The 23,977-nt window shown below is 40.2% G+C and overlaps 1 protein-coding gene across 1 annotated transcript in view; it reads left to right on the top strand.

Annotated features, from left to right (window-relative positions):
* Window positions 1–23,977, top strand: part of RHEB (Ras homolog, mTORC1 binding) — a 97,661-nt gene that overhangs the window by 45,701 nt on the left and 27,983 nt on the right. The window contains exons 3-7 of the mRNA XM_053713797.1: window positions 1,962–2,029; window positions 11,180–11,262; window positions 12,081–12,137; window positions 12,231–12,278; window positions 23,415–23,496. Coding sequence (XP_053569772.1) covers window positions 1,962–2,029; window positions 11,180–11,262; window positions 12,081–12,137; window positions 12,231–12,278; window positions 23,415–23,496 — 338 coding nt within the window. The remainder of the gene's footprint in view (window positions 1–1,961; window positions 2,030–11,179; window positions 11,263–12,080; window positions 12,138–12,230; window positions 12,279–23,414; window positions 23,497–23,977) is intronic.

Raw genomic sequence — 23,977 nt, 5'->3', positions numbered from 1 at the left:
CAGTCACCACTGCACCCTATAGTTTCTCCTTTCTCGTTTGGTTCCTGGTCGAATGACTGGGTGTGACGTAGAGGGGAGGAGCTATATAGCAGCTCTGCTTGGGTGATCCTCTTGCACTTCCTGTTGGGGAGGAGTTAATATCCCATAAGTAATGATGACCCGTGGACTGACTACACTACAGGAGAAAGGAATTTATCAGGTAAGCATAAATTATGTTTTTTAGACTATCACTTTGTGGTTCTGGGGGCTCTTTTGGCAGTGATCAGGTCTCGGAATTGCAATGGCACGCTACCTGGACGACATATTGATTCAGGCACCATCTTTTCAACAAGCAAACTCTTGTGCAGAGAATCCTGTCTTTCCTACGTTCCCACGGATGGAAAGTGAATCTGGAGAAGAGTTCCCTTGTCCAGCTACAAGGGTGGTTTTATTAGAATCCATAATAGATTCCTTATCTAGGACAATTTTCTGAGACAGGTCAGAAAATCCTCTTTCCTCTTCTCTCTTCAGTCTACTGTTCAGCCATCAGTAGCTCAATGCATCAAGGTAATTGGTCTGATGGTCGCTTCCATGGACATCATTCACTTTGCCCGATTCAGTATGAGAGCTATGCAGTTATGTATGCTCATTCAATGGAACGGAAATCATTTGGATCTGTCTCAGAGGATAGCTCTAGACCAGTCGACCAGAGACTCTCTTCTGTGGTGGCTTTCTCAGGAGCATCTGTCTCGGGGCACATGCTTCCGGAGACCTTCCTGGGTGATCGTGACCATGGAGTAGTCTGGGACTCTCTAAAGGCGCAGGGACTATTGACTCAGGAGGAGTCTGCTCTCCCCATAAACGTATTGGAGTTGAGAGCGATTTACAATGCTCTGTTGGCTTGACCTCAATTGTCCTTAGCCCAGTTTATCTGGTTCAAGTCGGACAGCATCTCCTCAGTGGCTTACATCAACCACTAGGGAGTAACTCTGAGTTCCTTAGCCATGAATGAGGTGGCTAGGATTAGTCAGTGGGCGGTAGCTCAATTTGTTTATCTGCCATCCACATTCAAGGAGTGGACAACTGGGAGGCGGATTTCCAGAGCAGACAGACTTTTCATCCCGGGGAGTAGGCTCTCCACACGGAGGTGTTCAGTTTAAACATCAAGTAGGGTGTGCCGGAGTTGGGTCTGGTGTCTCTGCAGAACACAAAGGTTTGGTTCAAGGTCAAGAGATTCGCAGGCCGCTCTGATAGATGTCTGGCTGTTACTTGGGATTTCAGTCTAGCATACCTGTTTCCTCTCTGCTCCTTCCACGAGTCATTGCTCGTATCAAACAGGAGAGAGTCTGTACTTTTTTTTTTTTTTTTTTTTATTGGCTCCTGCATGGCCTCGCAGGATCTGGTATGCAGACCCAGTGATGTCATCTGTCACCTTGGAGGTTGCCTCTGAGGAAGGACCTAACTCGGGGTCCATTCCATTCCTCCAGCCAAATCTTGTTTCTCTGAAGCTGACTGCTTGGAGATTGAACTCTTAGTTCTGGCTAAGTCGACCAGGCTCGCAAGCCTGTCACTCGTAAAAATTTATAAGGTATGGCGTAAATGCCTTTTTTTTAATTTTTTAATTGGTGTGAATCAATGGGCTACTCTTGGAGTAGGGTCAGGATTCCTAGAATTGTCTTTTCTCCAGGAAGGTCTGGAGAAAGGGTGACAGACATGAATTTATCCGGAAAGCGTAAATTTTGTTAGTTTTACACTCAAATTTCCATTTAAATGGGTCAATCTGCTTTAAAAGGGCCCTTTGAAAGCATACCAGTATATTTCAGTTTAAATGGAAATTTGTACACCATACATGTTTAGCAAAAGTCTTCTGCTATAAGCCATGGGCAATATAAAAACTGTTTAGTCAACCGAATATTTTGTTTTGTGGGGGAATAGGAGTAGAAATAAGTGTGTATTACAACTTCTTTTTTTTCTCCCTTTAGCTTTTACTAAGCTGATTTCTGTGAATGGACAAGATTATCATCTTCAGCTTGTAGACACTGCTGGACAAGTAAGTTTTATTCTGTTTGTTTAAGAATAGGCTAGACAAGTGATTTCAGATTGGTCTGTTGTAGCACATGACAAACAGAATTTCAGGATCTGTGCTTGAATACATTTTTCAGGTTTGTCTGCTTTGATGCTGCTACATTTAGTGATGTAAATTATGCCTTTTTAGAAAAACATCCCTCATTCTCTATACTTTAGTGTCTTGCACTATCCCTGCAATACAGTTTTGCTTACAGTGTAAGAAACAACAATTATACATTATCGCCTTAGTGTAAAAATAAAATATGGGAGAGCGGTGATATAGCAGGGTGGATTTTATTTAAATGCTTACTTTAAATCACTAGTCATTAATACTATTTAATTAATGGATTCATTTTTAAAAGTATTTTCAGATTATTTTTTCAGCTATATAAAAGTAAATTAATTCTGAAATTGAACATATCCCAATAAAGGGATATAAAAGAGCGCTGATATTTAAAATATAAAAAAGCAATAATCAATATAAAACCAGGTAGTACACTTAAAATATAGTAGATCAAGTCTACCGTATTAGTCCTGTTTAATGTCCATAGACTGGTAGTAAATTGAAGGGATAAAGGTATCCTCCTGTTACGTGGGTAGGGCTGCTCCACTTGATCCCAGAGAGTGTGGAACTGTTAAAATAGAAAGTAGAGGGCGCCACAATAGCGTGATAACGTCTGGATATGTAGGTATAGATATAAGTAAGTATTATGCTTACCAGATGGTGTGACACTGTGCTGTGACTAGTGCAAGAAAGCAGACTAGCACTTATCAGTGGCTAGTACACTGTGGAAGCCAAGCTCCAAAGGCACTTGTCCTAGTTGAAACTCTGAGTGTGTCTCCTGTTGGCTGGACTTCTGGTGCTGCAGAGGTGTAATCTTTTGTGTGTTCAGTTGGTATTGATACACTACAACACAGACAACTTCAATAAAATGGCTTTTAATACTTATGACGCGTTTCTCAACCTCAAACAGGTTGTTTCATCAGATAAAAAAGTGAATGCCATCATTAACAATTAACAATTTATACACATTTGTGTGTCAAGAGGAAGTTGTCATCATATGTGTGATCCAATAGAAAAACATTTGTGTGCATTCAGCTTTGGAAACCACAACAGGCTCCCAGCTGTTACAATTTAAAAATTAGACAGAGTAACAAGGTTAAAATAGGGTGTGTATAAATGTAAGAATCTAAACTTTTAACCTATTGGTTACATTGTAAAAATGAATGAACAAAATAAAACAATCTTATCACTTTGTTTACATTAAAGGTTATTACATATATAACCTCACTTAATCATTTATTGTAATAGACACAATCCTTTTGAAAAAAATATATATGTTTAATTTAAAATAAGTGTATGTATGGAAAATGCATAGTTCATTAAGTAATCAGGATCTGAAAGGGAGTCTAAACTTTTAACCTATTGTTTGCATGGTGAAAGTGATGATTTAAAGAAAATGTTATTAGGTTTTTGTAGAAGATACTTGTATAGCCCCAATATAGTTTGTTATAATGGCTTGCAAAATGTTTCACCTCAATAGTTTGTTATAATAAACATAATCTATTTTAAAAGGAAATTATCACTTTGTTTTCATTAGAAGTTATTGCCTATGTAACCTCACTTGGTAGTTTATTGTGATAGACACAATTCTTTTGAATATGAAAAAATGTTTAATTGTAAACAAAATGTGTGTATGTATAAAAGGGTGATACATTAAATAATAAAGATCTGGATAGGAATCTTGACCTTTAACCTGTTTGCATTATAAATATGAAGAATTAAAAAAGTGTTATTACTTGGTTTATGTTGAAGATAAATACTTATGTAGCCTCAATATAGTTTGTTATAGTGTATTAATGTGTATATATAACCTCAAGAAAACGAGTTTGTTATAATATACACAATCTTTTTTTGAATATAAAAAGGTGTGTTTGTACATAGGGATGTGTATGTATGAAATGAATTGTTCAATAAACAGAGGTATTATTGCATATGCATGCAAACATGTTTATAAACCCCCCCTCTCCTTGTCAAATGTCTGCATCATGTGCCTGTACACCTACGCTTATAGTTGTGTTGTGTGTAATTGTTTGTTTGGGAAAATAATTGTTTTGTTAGAAAGATGAAGAAAAGAAATATTTCTCTTTGAGTGTATGGTATGTGTAAAGTGTGAATAATAATTAGTAATCTATGTCTGAAATTTCATAATGAAATCTCAATTGTCTTTTGTGATTGGCTGACTAGATGTGTTCATTTTGCTGCCAGTAGTGCAATGCTGTTCCTTCAGCAAAGGACAGCAAGAGACCGAAGCCAGTTTTAATAATGGACAGCTAGTTATAAAATGTGACCAAATGGACATGCAACGTAAGAAATTGGCCAGTGGCTAGGTCAACTGCCTCCCAATCCAAAGTTTGTGAGTTCAAACCTAACTAAATTTAGTTAGTGTAACTGCCTTTTTTCACTGTTATTTCAAATTTTGACTAAATTTGTTTCTTAAAGGTGCAGTAACGTTTTTTATATTGCTTGTAAACTTGTTTAAAGTGTTTTCCAAGCTTGCTAGTCTCATTGCTAGTCTGTTTAAACATGTCTGACACAGAGGAAACTACTTGTTCATTATGTTTGAAAGCCATGGTGGAGCCCCATAGGAGAATGTGTACTAAATGTATTGATTTCACCTTAAACAGTAAAGATCAGTCTTTAACTACAAAAGAAATATCACCAGAAGATTCTGACGAGGGGGAAGTTATGCCGGCTAACTCTCCCCACGTGTCAGATCCCGCTCAGGGGATGCACGCTAATATGGCGCCAATTACATCAGGGACGCCCATAGCGATTACCTTGCAGGACATGGCTGCAATCATGAATAATACCCTGTCAGAGGTATTATCCAGGTTGCCTGAATTAAGAGGCAAGCGCGATTGCTCTGGGGTTAGGAGAAATACAGAGCGCGCAGATGCTGTAAGGGCCATGTCTGATACTGCGTCACAATATGCAGATCATGAGGACGGAGAGCTTCAGTCTGTGGGTGACATCTTTGATTCGGGGAATCCTGATTCAGAGATTTCTAATTTTAAATTTAAGCTTGAGAACCTCTGTGTGTTGCTTGGGGAGGTATTAGCTGCTCTGAATGACTGTAACACAGTTGCAGTACCAGAGAAATTGTGTAGGCTGGATAAATACTATGCGGTACCGGTGTGTACTGACGTTTTTCCTATACCTAAAAGGCTTACAGAAATTATTAGCAAGGAGTGGGATAGACCGGGTGTGCCTTTTTCCCCACCTCCTATATTTAGAAAAATGTTTCCAATAGACGCCACTACACGGGACTTATGGCAGACGGTCCCTAAGGTGGAGGGAGCAGTTTCTACTTTAGCAAAGCGTACTACTATCCCGGTTGAGGACAGTTGTGCTTTTTCAGATCCAATGGATAAAAAATTGGAGGGTTACCTTAAGAAAATGTTTATTCAACAAGGTTTTATTTTACAGCCCCTTGCATGCATTGCGCCTTTCACGGCCACGGCGGCATTCTGGTTTGAGGCCCTGGAAGAGGCCATCCATACAGCTCCATTGACTGAAATTGACAAGCTTAGAACACTTAAGCTAGCGAACTCATTTGTTTCTGATGCCATTGTTCATTTGACTAAACTAACGGCTAAGAATTCCGGATTCGCCATCCAAGCGCGTAGGGCGCTATGGCTTAAATCCTGGTCAGCTGACGTGACTTTGAAGTCTAAATTACTCAACATTCCTTTCAAGGGGCAGACCTTATTCGGGCCTGGTTTGAAGGAAATTATTGCTGACATTACTGGAGGTAAGGGTCACACCCTTCCTCAGGACAGGGCCAAAGCAAAGGCCAAACAGTCTAATTTTCGTGCCTTTCGAAACTTCCTCCGCTTCAAAACAAGAGGGAACTTTTGCTCAATCTAAGCAGGCCTGGAAACCTAACCAGTCCTGGAACAAAGGCAAGCAGGCCAGAAAGCCTGCTGCTGCCTCTAAGACAGCATGAAGGAACGGCCCCCTATCCAGCGACGGATCTAGTAGGGGGCAGACTTTCTCTCTTCGCCCAGGCGTGGGCAAGAGATGTTCAGGATCCCTGGGCGTTGGAGATCATATCTCAGGGATATCTTCTGGACTTCAAAGCTTCCCCTCCACAAGGGAGATTTCATCTTTCAAGGCTATCTGCAAATCAGATAAAGAAAGAGGCATTCCTACGCTGTGTGCAAGACCACCTAGTTATGGGAGTGATCCATCCAGTTCGGCGGACGGAACAAGGACAGGGTTTTTATTCAAATCTGTGGTTTCCAAAAAAGAGGGAACCTTCAGACCAATTTTGGATCTAAAGATCTTAAACAAATTCCTCAGAGTTCCATCTTTCAAAATGGAAACTATTCGGACCATCCTACCCATGATCCAAGAAGGTCAGTACATGACCACAGTGGACTTAAAGGATGCCTACCTTCACATACCGATTCACAAAGATCATCGGTTTCTAAGGTTTGCCTTTCTAGACGGGCATTACCAATTTGTAGCTCTTCCCTTCGGGTTGGCTACAGCCCCGAGAATCTTTACAAAGGTTCTGGCCTCACTTCTGGCGGTTCTAAGACCGCGAGGCATAGCGGTGGCTCCGTGTCTAGACGACATCCTGATACAGGCGTCAAGCTTTCAAGTTGCCAAGTCTCATACAGAGATGGTTCTGGCATTTCTGAGGTCGCACGGGTGGAAAGTGAACGAGGAAAAGAGTTCTCTATCCCCACTCACAAGAGTCTCCTTCTTAGGGACTCTTATAGATTCTGTAGAAATGAAAATTTACCTGATGGAGTCCAGGTTATCAAAACTTATAAATGCTTGCAGTGTTCTTCACTCCATTCCTCGCCCTTCGGTAGCTCAGTGTATGGAGGTAATCGGCTTAATGGTAGCGGCAATGGACATAGTGCCATTTGCGCACCTTCATCTCAGACCGCTGCAATTATGCATGCTGAGTCAGTGGAATGGGGATTACACAGATTTGTCCCCTCTGCTAAATCTGGATCAAGAGACCAGAGATTCTCTTCTCTGTTGGTTGTGTCGGGTACACCTGTCCAAGGGTATGACCTTTCGCAGGCCAGATTGGACAATTGTAACAGATGCCAGCCTTCTAGGTTGGGGTGCAGTCTGGAATTCCCTGAAGGCACAGGGATCATGGACTCAGGAGGAGAAACTCCTTCCAATAAATATTCTGGAGTTAAGAGCGATATTCAATGCTCTTCTGGCTTGGCCTCAGTTAGCAACACTGAGGTTCATCAGATTTCAGTCGGACAACATCACGACTGTGGCTTACATCAACCATCAAGGGGCAACCAGGAATTCCCTAGCGATGTTAGAAGTCTCCAAATATAATTCGCTGGGCAGAGTACCACTCTTGCCACCTGTCAGCAATCCATATCCCAGGAGATCTGGGAGGCGGATTTTCTAAGTCGTCAGACTTTCCATCCGGGGGAGTGGGAACTCCATCCGGAAGTGTTTGCTCAGTTGATTCATCGTTGGGGCAAACCAGAGTTGGATCTCATGACGTCTCGCCAGAACGCCAAGCTTCCTTGTTACGGATCCAGGTCCAGGGACCCAGAAGCGACGCTGATAGATGCTCTAGCAGCACCTTGGTTCTTCAACCTGGCTTATGCGTTTCCACCGTTTCCTCTGCTCCCTCGACTGATTGCCAAAATCAAACAGGAGAGAGCATCTGTGATTCTGATAGCATACTTGGTATGCAGACCTAGTGGACATGTCATCCTTTCCACCATGGACTCTGCCTCTAAGACAGGACCATCTGATACAAGGTCCTTTCAATCATCCAAATCTAATTTCTCTGAGACTGACTGCATGGAGATTGAACGCTTGATTCTATCAAAGCGTGGCTTCTCTGAGTCAGTCATTGATACTTTAATACAGGCACGAAAGCCTGTTACCAGGAAAATCTACCACAAGATATGGAGTAAATATCTTTATTGGTGTGAATCCAAGAATTACTCATGGAGTAAGGTTAGGATTCCTAGAATATTGTCTTTTCTCCAAGAGGGCTTGGACAAAGGATTATCAGCTAGTTCCTTAAAGGGACAGATTTCTGCTCTGTCTATTCTCTTGCACAAGCGTCTGGCAGAGGTTCCAGACGTCCAGGCATTTTGCCAGGCTTTGGTTAGAATTAAGCCTGTGTTTAAACCTGTTGCTCCCCCGTGGAGCTTAAACTTGGTTCTTAAAGTTCTTCAAGGAGTTCCGTTGGAACCCCTTCATTCCATTGATATTAAACTTTTATCTTGGAAAGTTCTGTTTTTGATGGCTATTTCTTCGGCTTGGAGAGTCTGAGCTATCTGCCTTACAATGTGATTCTCCTTATCTGATTTTTCATGCAGATAAGATAGTCCTGCGTACCAAACCTGGGTTTTTACCTAAGGTGGTTTCTAACAAGAATATCAATCAAGAGATTGTTGTTCCATCATTGTGTCCTAATCCTTCTTCAAAGAAGGAACGTCTTTTACATAATCTGGACGTAGTCCGTGCCTTGAAGTTTTACTTACAAGCTACTAAAGATTTTCGTCAAACATCTACCCTGTTTGTCGTTTACTCTGGACAGAGGAGAGGTCAAAAAGCTTCGGCAACCTCTTTCCTTTTGGCTTCGGAGCATAATATGCCTAGCCTATGAGACTGCTGGACAGCAGCCCCCTGAAAGGATTACAGCTCATTCTACTAGAAGGGCCTTTAAAAATGGGCCTTTAAAAATGAGGCCTCTAAAAATGAGGCCTCTGAACAGATTTGCAAGGCCGCGACTTGGTCTTCGCTTCACACTTTTTACAAATTTTACAAATTTGATACTTTTGCTTCTTCGGAGGCTGTTTTTGGGAGACAGGTTCTTCAGGCAGTGGTTCCTTCCGCTTAATCCTGCCTTGTCCCTCCCATCATCCGTGTACTTTAGCTTTGGTATTGGTATCCCATAAGTTATGGGAACGGTGTAAAAGCCGGAACGGAACAGGCCTTTTATGTAGGAAATTGATTTAAAATATAATGGGATGTGTTAGACTCTTGAGAACAATTTTAGGAACAAGAAGATTTGTGATATAATAATTAATTAACCCTTTAACTACCAAAATAGTGTCCGGAACCAAACATAACAGCCCGGAACAGCACCTTACCAGCAAACCAGATACACCAAATTCACCAGTCACACATGACTAAATGTTATAAGTGTAATCGGCCACAAACCATCCACAGAAACCACATTATATCTGTTCCGGCCTTTAATACACTTTTTTTTTATAAAAAGTGACGGAACGGCACCTTCCCAGCAAAATATACAGACCAAATTCACCAGCCACACATAACTATATGTGATAAGTGTAATCAACCACAAACCATCCACAGAAACCACGTTCCAATACCCGTTCCGGCTTGTAAAACGCTTTTTCATGAAAAGTGACGGAACGGCACCTTACCAGCAAACCAGATACACCAAAATCACCAGTCACACATGACTAGATGTGATAGGTGTAATCAACCACAAACCATCCACAGAAACCACGTTGCAACATCTAGTTATGTGTGGCTGGTGAATTTGGTCTGTATATTTTGCTGGGAAGTTGCCGTTCCGTCACTTTTTATAAAAAAGTTTATTAAAGGCCGGAACAGATATAATGTTTCTGTGGATGGTTTGTGGCCGATTACACTTATAACATTTAGTTATGTGTAACTGGTGAATTTGGTGTATCTGGTTTGCTGGTAAGGTGCTGTTCCGTCACTTTTCATGAAAAAGCGCTTTACAGGCCGGAACGGGTATTGGAACGTGGTTTCTGTGGATGGTTTGTGGCTGATTACACTTATTACATTTAGTCACATGTGACTTGTGAATTTGGTGTATCTGGTTTTCTGGGAAGGTGCTGTTCCGGGCTGTTATGTTTGGTTCCGGACACTATTTTGGTAGTTAAAGGGTTAATTATATCACAAATATTCTTGTTCCTAAAATTGTACTCAAGAGTCTCTAATACATCCCATTATATTTTAAATAAATTTCCTTCATAAAAGGCCTGTTCCGGCCTGTTTCGTTCCGTTCCGGCTTTTACACCGTTCCTAAGTAATGGATGATCAGTGGACTGGATACACTTAACAAGAGAAAACATAATTTATGCTTACCTGATAAATTTATTTCTCTTGTAGTGTATCCAGTCCACGGCCCACCCTGTCCTTTTAAGGCAGGTCTAAATTTTAATTAAACTACAGTCACCACTGCACCCTATGGTTTCTCCTTTCTCTGTTTGTTTTCGGTCGAATGACTGGATATGACAGTTAGGGGAGGAGCTATATAGCAGCTCTGCTGTGGGTGATCCTCTTGCAACTTCCTGTTGGGAAGGAGAATATCCCATAAGTAATGGATGATCCGTGGACTGGATACACTACAAGAGAAATAAATTTATCAGGTAAGCATAAATTATGTTTTTAAGCAACTTTCTAATTTACTCTTACTATTTTTCTTCATTCTCTTGCTATCTTTATTTGAAAAAGCAGGAATGTAAGGCTAGGAGCCGGACCATTTTTGGTTCAGCGCCTAGGTAGCGTTTGCTAATTGGTGGCTGCATTTAGACACCGATCGGCAAGCACTACCCAGGTGCTGAACCAAAAATGGGCAGTCTCTTAAGCTTACATTCCTGCTTTTTTCAAATAAGATACCAAGAGAACGAAGAAAAATGAATACTAGGAGTAAACTAGAAAGTTGCTTAAAATTGCATGCTCTGATTCATGAGAACATTTGGGTTTAGTATCCCTTTAATAAAACTAAGGCTAAAACCAGTTTTCACAAAACACCAGGACAAGGGGTTATGATCTCATGTTTTATGGTATTAGGTAAGGGGTATTTTGCAGAAACTCTTCTTATAGAAAGGGTAATTTGATTAATGGGGTCAACAAATACTATGTACAGTGGGGGAAAATCTCTTTAAATCAAACGATGTATAAGGAGGGATTGTTGTGGATTTCCAGCCTTTAGTGCTTTTTACTTTCACATTGTCTCATATGTTGTATTACAAGGTAACATTTGAATGAGCTATGTTGACATTGTTAAATCACTTATGAATTTTGATCACGTTTTTTTTTTTCTCTCCTACATTCTAGGATGAATTTTCAATATTCCCTCAGACTTACTCTATAGATATTAATGGGTACATACTTGTATATTCAGTCACTTCAACCAAAAGGTAATTAAATAAAAATATATATATTCTTATGTTGTGCTTGCTCTGCAAGATTTTGTTTTAGAGTAATGTGGCCATCTCTTATTAGACTTCTTGGAATTAGTTTTTTTATTTTTCCTCACTTCTAAATTATCTATTTGTCAGTACACGTTTTGAAAAAATGTTGTTTATGGCATTTGCTCCATTATTCTGGTTCTCTCTAGCATTATACAAAATAACTTGCAAGTCTGTAAACAATTACTTGTAGTGCAGGTGGCAGAAACTACTTTTTCATAGGACAAAAGCTGTTTGAAATTAATAAATAAATATACCCCAAGAGGTTAAATGAATAATTGAGAATACTTTAAAGAGAACTTTAGTCTATGCCCTTTTTAATTTAAGAAATGTTGTTGCAGACAGGACCAGATTTATCATTGGGAGCACGGCTTGGTTTAGGCTTTCCGCTGCTCTATGCACACTCTTTGGGGTCACATTTTTTTTTTTTTTTTTTTTTTTTTTTATAAACTAATGCTGTCTTCAGGGAAGTGATATTTGCATTTCCCTCCTGAAACTAGCTAGCTAAACTTACCTGGTGAGCCAATGATGAGGCATGTGTACAGCCACCAATCAGATGGCATTGGCTATCTAGATATTCTCTAATAAAGGATATAAATAGAACAAATCAAATTTGCTAATAGAAGTAAATTGTGACATTGTTTTTAACATTACATTTTGTAATTGAACCATAAGTTTTTAGTTTTTGATTTTCCTTCCCCTTTTAAATGTCTGATTTGTACTAAACACTTTTTTTTTTTTTTTTTTTTTTTTTATTATAATTGCAGCTTTGAAGTGATCAAAGTTATTCATGAAAAGTTGTTGGATATGGTGGGAAAAGTTCAGTAAGTTCTGTAATTGTGTGTACATAATATAGTTTTTTTTGCTTTTTTTGTTTGTTTAATTTGTCCCCCTTCCCCCTTTTTGTTTCTTAACAGGGTTCCCATCATGTTAGTTGGAAACAAGAAAGACTTGCACATGGAAAGGTTTGTGACCCATTCATTACATATTTTTTAATTTGACAATTATAGTTAAAGGGACACTGAACCCAATTTTTTTCTTTTGTGGTTCAGATAGAGCATGCAATTTTAAGCAACTTTCTAATTTACTCCTATTATCAAATTTTCTTCATTCTCTTGCTATCTTTATTTGAAAAGCAATAATGTAAGTTTAGATGCCGGACCATTTTTGGTGAACAGCCTGGGTTGTTTTTGCTGATTGGTGGATAAATTCACCCACCAATAATCAAATGCTGTCCAGAGTTCTAAACCAAACATTGTCTGGCTCCTTAGCTTAGATGCCTTCTTTTTCAAATAAAGATAGCAAGAGAATAAATAAAAATTAATAGGAGTAAATTAGAAAGTTGCTTATAATTGCATGCTCTATCTGAATCACGAAAGACAACATTTGGGTTCAGTGTCCCTTTAATGCTTATGTATCCTGTGACATCAAAAAAAGCAAACTTAAATTATCTATTTTGTGAGAATCGTTATTTTAGCAATCCCACACTCATATTATTGTGGTTTTTTTTGTGTTTAAACTAACCTGAAGGGATTAAACAAATTAAGGCCAAATAAAATATTCACCCTATATATCACTTGGGATCTAAATTTATTTTAAACACTGCTATAAACATTTGTCTGTTTCTCTTGTAAGATGCATCCAGTCCACAGATCATCCATTACTTGTGGGATATTCTCATTCCCAACATAAAGTTGCAAGAGGACACCCACAGCAGAGCGATCTATATAGCTCCTCCCCTAACTGCCATTCAGCCATTCTCTTGCAACTCTAAACAAACATGGAGGTAGTAAGAGAGAAGTGGTGAAATGTAGCTGTTATTTTGCTTCAATCAAAAGTTTATTATTTTTAAATGGTACCGGAGTTGTACTATTTTGTTCCAGGCAGAAAAAAAGAAGAATCTGTCTGTTATTTATATGATCTTAGCAGGTTGTAACTAAGATCCATTGCTGTTCTCACACATGACTGAAGAGAGAACTTCAGCAGTGGAATGGCGTGCAGGTTATCCTGCTATGAGGTATGTGCAGTTAAGATTTTTCTAGAAGATGTGAATGCTAGAAAATGCTGCTGATACCAAATTTATGTAAGGTAAGCCTGAATACAGTGATTTAATAGAGACTGGTATCATGCTTACTTTCTGAGGTAATACTCTTTTCTCCAACATTGGTGTGTCCGGTCCACGGCGTCATCCTTGTGGGATATTCTCTTCCCCAACAGGAAATGGCAGATGATCCCTCCTAGGCTCCGCCCACCCCAGTCATTCTCTTTGCCGTTGCACAGGCAACATCTCCACGAAGATGGTTAAGAGTTTTTCAGATTCGGTGATAGATACTCTGGTTCAGGCCAGAAAACCTGTAACTAGAAAAATTTACCATAAAATATGGAAAAAATATCTGTTGGTGTGAATCCAAAGGATTCCCATGGAATAAGATAAAAATTCCTAAGATTCTCTCCTTTCTTCAAGAAGGTTTGGAGAAAGGTTTATCTGCAAGTTCTCTAAAGGGACAGATCTCTGCTTTATCTGTCTTACTACACAGAAGACTGGCAGCTGTGCCAGATGTTCAAGCATTTGTTCAGGCTCTGGTTAGGATCAAGCCTGTTTACAGACCTTTGACTCCTCCCTGGAGTCTAAATCTAGTTCTTTCAGTTCTTCAAGGGGTTCCGTTTGAACCCTTACATTCTGTAGATATTAAGTTACTATCTTGGAAAGTTTTGTTTTTGGTTGCAATTTCTTCTGCTAGAAGAGTTTCAGAATTATCTGCTCTGCAGTGTTCTCCTCCTTATCTGGTGTTCCATGCAGATAAGGTGGTTTTGCGTACCTAAGCCTGGTTTTCTTCCTAAAGTTGTTTCTAACAAAAATATTAACCAGGAGATAGTTGTACCTTCTTTGTGTCCGAATCCAGTTTCAAAGAAGGAACGTTTGTTACACAATTTGGACGTTGTCCGTGCTCTAAAGTTCTATTTAGAGGCTACTAAAGATTTCAGGCAAACATCTTCCTTGTTTGTTGTTTATTCTGGTAAAAGGAGAGGTCAAAAAGCGACTTCTACCTCTCTTTCCTTTTGGCTTAAAAGCATTATCCGTTTGGCTTATGAGACTGCCGGACGGCAGCCTCCTGAAAGAATCACAGCTCACTCCACTAGGGCTGTGGCTTCCACATGGGCCTTCAAGAACGAGGCTTCTGTTGACCAGATATGTAAGGCAGCGACTTGGTCTTCACTGCACACTTTTGCCAAATTTTCCAAATTTGATACTTTTTGCTTCTTCGGAGGCTTTTTTTGGGAGAGAGGTTTTGCAAGCTGTGGTGCCTTCCGTTTAGGTAACCTGATTTGCTCCCTCCCTTCATCCGTGTCCTAAAGCTTTGGTATTGGTTCCCACAAGTAAGGATGACGCCGTGGACCGGACACACCAATGTTGGAGAAAACAGAATTTATGCTTACCTGATAAATTACTTTCTCCAACGGTGTGTCTGGTCCACGGCCCGCCCTGGTTTTTTAATCAGGTCTGATGAATTATTTTCTCTAACTACAGTCACCACGGTATCATATGGTTTCTCCTATATATATTTCCTCCTGTCCGTCGGTCGAATGACTGGGGTGGGCGGAGCCTAGGAGGGATCATGTGACCAGCTTTGCTGGGACTCTTTGCCATTTCCTGTTGGGGAAGAGAATATCCCACAAGTAAGGATGACGCCGTGGACCGGACACACCGTTGGAGAAAGTAATTTATCAGGTAAGCATAAATTCTGTTTTATATTTACAATATAAAACGTTTGCTGGCATGTTTAAATGTTTTTATATATACTTTGGTGATAAAACTTTATTGGGGCCTAGTTTTTTTCCACATGGCTGGCTTAAATTTGCCTAGAAACAGTTTCCTGAGGCTTTCCACTGTGTTACTATGAGTTGGAGGGGCCTAATATAGCGCTTTTTTGCGCAGTAACTTTTACAGACTGACATCCAGCTTCCTCCAGGAGTCCCCTGAATGCTATAGGACATCTCTAAAGGGCTCTTAGGCTTTCCAAAATCGTTTGTTGGGGAAGGTAGGCCCACAGCAAGGCTGTGGCAGTAGGTGTGTCTGTTAAAAAAAGTATCGTTTTTTTTATCCGTTTTTTTGAACTAAGGGGTTAATCATCCATTTGCAAGTGGGTGCAATGCTCTGTTAGCTTACTATACACACTGTAAAAATTTCGTTTGATTTATGCCTTTTTCACTGTTTTTCAAATTCTGACAATTTGTTTCTCTTAAAGGCACAGTACCGCTTCTTATATTTGCTTGTTAACTTGATTTAAAGTGTTTTCCAAGCTTGCTAGTCTCATTGCTAGTCTGTACAAACATGTCTGACATAGAGGAAACTCCTTGTTCATTATGTTTAAAAGCCATGGTGGAACCCCCTCTTAGAATGTGTACCAAATGTACTGATTTCACTTTAAGCAATAAAGATCATATTCTGTCTTTAAAAATTTTATCACCAGAGGAATCTGACGAGGGGGAAGTTATGCCGACTAACTCTCCCCACGTGTCAGATCCTTTGACTCCCGCTCAAGGGACTCACGCTCAAATGGCGCCAAGTACATCTAGGGCGCCCATAGCGTTTACTTTACAAGACATGGCGGCAGTCATGGATAATACACTGTCAGCGGTATTAGCCAGACTACCTGAATTTAGAGGAAAGCGAGATAGCTCTGGAGTTAGACGAAATACAGAGCATACTGACGCTTTAAGAGCTATGTCTGATACTGCCTCACAATATGCAGAAGCTGAAGGAGAGCTTCTTTCTGTGGGTGATGTTTCTGACTCAGGGAAGATGATGCAACCTGATTCTGATATCTCTACATATAAATTTAAGCTTGAACAACTCCGCGTGTTACTCAGGGAGGTTTTAGCTGCTCTGAATGACTGATACAATTGCAGTGCCAGAGAAATTGTGTAGACTGGATAAATACTATGCAGTGCCGGTGTGCATGGATGTTTATCCAATACCTAAAAGGTTTACAGAAATTATTACTAAGGAATGGGATAGACCAGGTGTGCCGTTCTCTCCCCCTCCTATTTTTAGAAAAATGTTTCCAATAGACGCCACCACACGGGACTTATGGCAGACAGTTCCTAAGGTGGAGGGAGCAGTTTCTACTCTAGCAAAGCGTACTACTATCCCTGTCGAAGACAGTTGTGCTTTCTTAGATCCAATGGATAAAAAGTTAGGTTACCTTAAGAAAATGTTTATTCAACAAGGTTTTATCCTACAGCCCCTTGAATGCATTGCTCCTGTCACTGCTGCTGCAGCGTTCTGGTTTGAGTCTCTGGAAGAGGCTTTACAGGTAGCGACTCCATTGGATGACATACTTGACAAGCTTATCCCAGGGATATCTTCTGGACTTCAAGGCTTCCCCCCCCCCCCCCCAAAAGGGAGATTTCACCTTTCACAATTATCTGCAAACCAGATAAAGAGAGAGGCATTCTTACACTGTGTACAAGACCTCCTAGTTATGGGAGTGATCCATCCAGTTCCAAAGGAGGGACAGGGATTTTACTCAAATCTGTTTGTAGTTCCCTAAAAAGAGGGAACCTTCAGACCAATTTTGGATCTTAAGATCTTAAACAAATTCCTCAGAGTTCCATCATTCAAGATGGAGACTATTCGTACCATCCTACCTATGATCCAGGAGGGTCAATACAGGACTACAGTGGATTTAAAGGGTGCTTATCTTCACATTCAGATACACAAAGATCATCGGTTTCTCAGGTTTGCCTTCCTAGACAGGCATTACCAGTTTGTAGCTCTTCCCTTTGGGTTAGCTACAGCCCCAAGAATTTTTACAAAGGTTCTGGGGTCGCTTAAGGCCGCGGGGCATAGCAGTGTCCCCTTATTTAGATGACATCCTGATTCAGGCGTCAAACTTCCAAATTGCCAAGTCTCATACAGACATAGTGTTGGCATTTCTGAGGTCGCATGGGTGGAAGGTGAACGAGGAAAAGAGTTCTCTATTCCCCCTCACAAGAGTTTCCTTCCTAGGGACTCTGATAGATTCTGTAGAAATGAAAATTTACCTGACAGAGTCCAGGTTATCAAAACTTCTAAATTCCTGCCGTGTTCTTTATTCCATTCCTCGCCGTTCAGTGGCTCAGTGCATGGAAGTAATCGGCTTAATGGTAGCGGCGATGGACATAGTGCCGTTTGCACGCCTACATCTCAGACCGCTGCAACTCTGCATGCTCAGTCAGTGGAATGGGGATTACACAGATTTGTCCCCTCTACTAATCTGGATCAAGAGACCAGGGATTCTCTTCTCTGGTGGCTATTTTGGGTCCATCTGTCCAAAGGTATGACCTTCGGCAGGCCAGACTGGACAATTTTATCAACAGATGCCAGCCTTCTAGGTTGGGGTACAGTCTGGAACTCCCTGAAGGCTCAGGGATCGTGGACTCAGGAGGAGTCACTCCTTCCAATAAACATTCTGGAACTAAGAGCGATATTCAATGCTCTTCAGGCTTGGCCTCAGCTAGCGACAATGAGGTTCATCAGATTTCAGTCGGACAACATCACGACTGTGGCTTACATCAACCATCAAGGGGGAACAAGGAGTTCCCTAGCGATGTTAGAAGTCACAAAGATATTTCGCTGGGCAGAGATTCACTCTTGCCACCTATCAGCTATCCATATCCCAGGTGTAGAGAACTGGGAGGCGGATTTTCTAAGTCGACAGACTATGCATCCGGGGGAGTGGAAACTCCATCCGGAGGTGTTTGCACAATTGGTTCATCGTTGGGGCAAACCAGAACTGGATCTCATGACGTCTCGCCAGAACGCCATGCTTCCTTGTTACGGATCCAGGTCCAGGGACCCCAAGGCAACACTGATAGATGCTCTAGCAGCGCCTTGGTCCTTCAACCTGGCTTATGTGTTTCCACCGTTTCCTCTGCTCCCTCGTCTGATTGCCAAAATCAAGCAGGAGAGAGCATCGGTGATCTTGATAGCGCCTGCGTGGCCACGCAGGACTTGGTATGCAGATCTGGTGGACATGTCATATTTTCCACCATGGACTTTGCCGCTGAGACAGGACCTTCTACTTCAGGGTTCTTTCAACCATCCAAATCTAATTTCTCTGAGGCTGACTGCCTGGAGATTGAACACTTGATTTTATCAAAGCGTGGTTTCTCTGAGTCAATCATTGATACCTTAATTCAGGCACAAAAGCCTGTCACCAGGAAAATCTATCATAAGATATGGTGTAAATATTTTTATTGGTGTGAATCCAAGGGCTACTCATGGAGTAAGGTCAGGATTCCCAGGATATTATCTTTTCTCCAAGAAGGATTGGAGAAAGAATTGTCAGCTAGTTCCTTAAAGGGACAGATTTCTGCGCTATCCTTTTGCACAAGCGTCTGGCGGATGTCCCAGACGTTCAGGCATTTTGTCAGGCTTTAGTTAGAATCAAGCCTGTGTTTAATCCTGTTGCTCCACCTTGGAGCTTAAATTTGGTTCTTAAAGTTCTTTTTTTGGTAGCTATTTCCTCGGCTCGTAGAGTTTCCGAGTTATCTGCCTTACAATGTGATTCTCCTTATCTGATCTTCCATGCAGATAAGGTAGTTCTGCGTACCAAACCTGGGTTTTTTACTTAAGGTGGTATCTAATAATATCAATCAGGAGATTGTTGTTCCTTCACTATGTCCTAATCTTTCTTCAAAGAAGGAACGTCTATTACACAATCTTGATGTGGTCCGTGCTTTAAAATTCTATTTACAAGCTACGAAGGATTTTTTGTCAAACATCTGCTTTGTTTGTTGTCTACTCTGGACATAGGAGAGGTCAAAAGGCTTCGGCAACCTCTTTTTTTGGCTAAGAAGCATAATCCGCTTAGCCTATGAGACTGCTGGCCAGCAGCCTCCAGAAAGGATTACAGCTCATTCTACTAGAGCTGTGGCTTCCACGTGGGCCTTTAAAAATGAGGCTTCTGTTGAACAGATTTGCAAGGCGGCGACTTGGTCTTCGCTTCATTTTTCTTGTCAAAATTCTACAAATTTTATACTTTTGCTTCTTCGGAGGCTATTTTTGGGAGAAAGGCTTTACAGGCAGTGGTACTTTCCGTTTAAGTGCCTGCCTTGTCCCTCCCTTCATCCGTGTACTTTAGCTTTGGTATTGGTATCCCACAAGTAATGGATGATCCGTGGACTGGATACACCTTACAAGAGAAAACATAATTTATGCTTGCCTGATAAATTTATTTCTCTTGTGGTGTATCAGTCCACTGCCCGCCCTGTCATTTTAAGGCAGGTATTTTTTAATTTTAAACTACAGTCACCACTGCACCCTATGGTTTCTCCTTTCTCTGTTTTCGGTCGAATGACTGGATATGGCAGTTAGGGGAGGAGCTATATAGACAGCTCTGCTGTGGGTGTCCTCTTGCAACTTCCTGTTGGGAATGAGAATATTCCACAAGTAATGGATGATCCGTGGACTGGATACACCACAAGAGAAATAAATTTATCAGGTAAGCATAAATTATGTTTTTAAAGTAGCTCTTGTTGTATGAAAATACAGCAGTTAAACGGTCTGTGAATATTAGATGCTAGATATGATTTATTAAAATTAAAGATTAAAGTAACTTTTACAGATTTAAGTCTCTCTCCTATGCAGACATTATTTGCACACAGTAGCTGTCCCTAATTTACTCAGAAGTGGTTATAAGGGAAACTTAGGCATCAACATGATGCTGTCCATTACTTTATATCATCTCAAGGGAAGTGGAAACCATTTTTAACCCTTTATCGCTGGTCTTTGAACGGGGATTGTTTTTGATAGCACTGGCAGCGAGACCGCACTATTCCAGGATGCTTGAGGGAAGTCATAATGGCACGATCCTGCTGCTCGCGGTGACACTATGTCCAGGAAAAACCCTTAAAGTGATGGGTAAATTCTGACAATCAATTCATCAGCACACTGAATTATTTCACTTTTATTACCGCTCTGTTACCGTATTGAAACCAGCCTCTCTAAGATTTTTGATGATCCTTCTTGTGAGTGGCATCTGTTCTTGCCAATCACAGCCTCACCATGCGCCCCATGAAAAAGTATCTGCACAACGCTGACATGTTATTGAAATGCGTATACGCTACAACTTGCGCTATTTGAGCAATATAATAAGTGAATTGGCTGCTTCGCTAACAGTAAACAGTGCATCTGTTTAAAGCAAACAGTCGATCATTCCCTTATTATATTGCGGAAAATGTGTAAGTTGCAGCGCATGCACATTTCAATAACATGTCGGTGTTCCGAGCACGGGAGCGTGCAGATAGACGTTTTCATGGGGCACATGGTGAAGCTGTGATTATCTAGAAGAGATGCCACTCAAAGAAGGATCTTCCAAGATCTTAGAGAGGATAGATTCAATCCGGTAACGGAGCGGTAATAAAAGTGAAATAATTTAGTGTGCTGATGAATATTGAGAGAATATCAATATGCTAGTTAGGATAAGACCTTTAGAAATGTCAGAATTTACCATCACTTTAATGACCAGGACTTACAGGGTACATCATCAAAGATAAATTACAGGATAGGGGGCGCAAAATAAAGTTTATTCAGCACAGGAGCATCAGCTTTTTAATAAAAATAGTTGTTTGAAATATTCCCTTTTTTTATTTATTGTTATGGCCATTTAATGGGACAGTAAACACCTTGATTTAACCCCTTCAGGACAAGCATCAGTCCAAATTTAGAACATAAACATTGGGCAGTAAAGGAAGTCACATGAACATCTTTGCTATCTCATGGCTCTAAGTAGTGCTGATTGGCTCCTAGGGGACTGCCTGCGTTGCTAGGCACATCCCCCAGTCTGATTCACCAGAGTTGCTTCAAGGAGGGGTTGAACAGGATGCCGCCAAAGTTAGGATGTTCCATGCTATCCTAAAGCCCAGGGCTCTTAGGACAGCATGGAACGTCCAAACGGAGTCTGGGGTTAGTAGAATATGTTTAATGCATAGTACAAATTTGTGGTATGCTTTCATTTATTTTTGCCTATTTTTCATGTAATTTAAACTCTTAAAATTGTAGATTCTCTAATTCAGAGCTAGAAATGCACCCTGTTGACTTCTCAAGGCTAACTTTATATTGCATATCTTTTCCCAATTGGCTTCAGCCAAGGGTGTGGAACTTTTTTTTTCCTTCTTTATTATTTAAATCTACTTGTCAAAGGCACAAAAGTTGTAGCCCAATCTGCTTGTCCTTCATGACACGCAAAATTTAAACAATAGTATTTAAGGTCTTTATTGACTACAGCCTAGAGACAAACATAACCATTTTAACATTATCTTTAAAAAATGCAAGTAATGAGTTTAAACTTAACAGATCTCCAAAGATCTTGCAATAAATAAAAACAAATTTAAGTAACATTATTGTAAATATGAGACACATAAAATAGACGCAGTCTGAACCATGAGGCCTCTTTTATATCTACTCACATGCTTTGTTCCACCAGATATGAGCCAATAATAAACTGCTGCTGGGGTCATATTCCTCAAATTCAGGACCCTCCATTTTATCAAGCATTGAAGGACAACTAAATACAGTAGAATATAAGACCATGCAAAAGTATTTAGTCTGAATTTCACATGAGTAGATTTATTCCTTCTCCCCCCCCCCCCCCCCGACACTTGAGTTGTGTTGGGTTTTTTTTCCACTGCATCATGTGACAGCCATCAGCTGTGTGCGCTAAATCTGAATCATGAAACTTTAGTTTTGACTTTAGTGGTTGTTTTGTCCTGCATTATCTTGTCTTTTTTTAAGCCTTGTTCTTAGTTTAAATATTGGGGGTGTTTTCAACCATGAACATATTTAAAAATCCACTAACATAATTTATTAAAAATATATGTACAAGTTCTGACTTACTTGCTCTGATTTCATCATTCAAGCAATTTATTTAGCATGTAATGTCCCTTTTTAAGCTTTAGTAGTCAGTCTGCATATGTTTTTATTTAAAAGGACAGTCTACTCTCCACCTGGGTGCTAAGCTGTTTAACGTGTTTTTTTTTTTTTTTTTTTTTTTTTTTAAAGATCCCAAGACTTACACTGTTGGAAAGGTTAGGCGATTACCTTTCCAACGGTGGGTCTTGGGTCTGTAGATACAGACTTCTAAGCAGCATGCCCCCTTTTTCCAATTAACGTTATTTTTAAATAGTTGAGTGGTGATGTTGTCGTCACGTTATTGCGCGTGACGTCACCGCGCATAACGTGAAGCCCAGACGATGCCTGCCGCTATACAAGCCCGATTCCCGGGGTAGGAGCCACCAGATCTCCCTTAAGGTGGGAGAGTGCTAGCGATGGCTCTGAGCCGTTATTAGCACCTGAGTGGAAAACTTTGCGACGGCTCAGAACCATCGTTGGCACTGAAAGGGTTAATTAAATAGATAATCCCTTTACTACCCATTCCCCAGTTTTGCATAACCAGCACGGTTATATTAATATACTTCTTACCTCTGATTGCCTTGTTTCTAAGCCTCTGCAGACTGCCTCCTTATCTTAGTGCTTTTTACAAAGATGCCATAAACCAGAACTAATTGGCTAAAATGCAAAACTCCACTGGAGTTAGCAAAACATTATCGGACACATGAACTAGTACTGTCTGGCAGTGAAAAGCTAATAAAATGCTGAGATAAGTAGCAACCTGCAGGGGTTAAAAACAGGCAGATATTTAGAGATTATGAACGATATTAAAATAGCAATGTTGGTTGTGCAAAGCTGGGGAATGTGTAGTAAAGCCATAATCTCTTTTTAAACGATTTAAAATAAAGTAGACTGTCCCTTTAACTGCATGTATAGTAGTAAAAAGTGTTTTTTCTAACCAATGAAAAGTCTAGTTTATAAACTTAAAGCACCACTGCCCTCCAAGTGCAGCCCCTTATAAAATAATTCACAGGAGAGCACATTTGGAAGGTAATGGAAAGCTCTGGAAGTAGCTGTGCTTTTTAAATGGAAGAAATGGAATTTTCATGTGTGGGGTGTTTTATTTATGTATCAATCCTTTTTGGATTGACACATTTAAAGATTCAGAATGACTGATTTTCATACCCTTGTACATAAGATTTATGTATTTTCATTTTAAAATTAGAGTGATCAGCTTTGAAGAAGGAAAAGCTTTAGCAGATTCATGGAATGCCGCCTTCTTAGAGTCCTCGGCAAAAGAGAATCAGGTATGTTACCTAGGTACTAATTTGTCAAATGGTGCATGGGTACAGCCAAAAAGCACATTAGAACTCCTTGTTTTAGTAACACTGCTACAAATCGCTACCATACACACAATATGTATTTATGCTCTTTTAAATTGACTATGAAATGTGAGAGGTATATAATGAATTGCTACTAAGAATTCCTTTATCGATGGGTTCTGTTAATTTAGCAATCTTTTGGGCAGATAGTTTTGTCAATGTTATTCTGTCATAAAAGTTAAATGTTTACTAGCAGATTGTGTAGGTTATAATAGAAGCTTAAGGATATTTGCTATGCCTTTACTATAAAGTGTCCCCATTGTATGGCAAGGTCAGTTTACGTATATAGTTAGTATACGTTGCTTAAGTTCCCTAACTAGGAGAGAGCCTGCTTATATTACTTTCTGAAAAAAAAATTCCGAAGAGAAAGCAATTTCCTCTGCCCCTCCTGCCTTGTTGAATTCTA

This window comes from Bombina bombina, chromosome 5, assembly GCF_027579735.1.
Source record: "Bombina bombina isolate aBomBom1 chromosome 5, aBomBom1.pri, whole genome shotgun sequence".
NCBI classification, from domain to species: Eukaryota; Metazoa; Chordata; class Amphibia; order Anura; family Bombinatoridae; genus Bombina; species Bombina bombina.
This window is presented reverse-complemented; position numbering and strand designations above follow the sequence as displayed.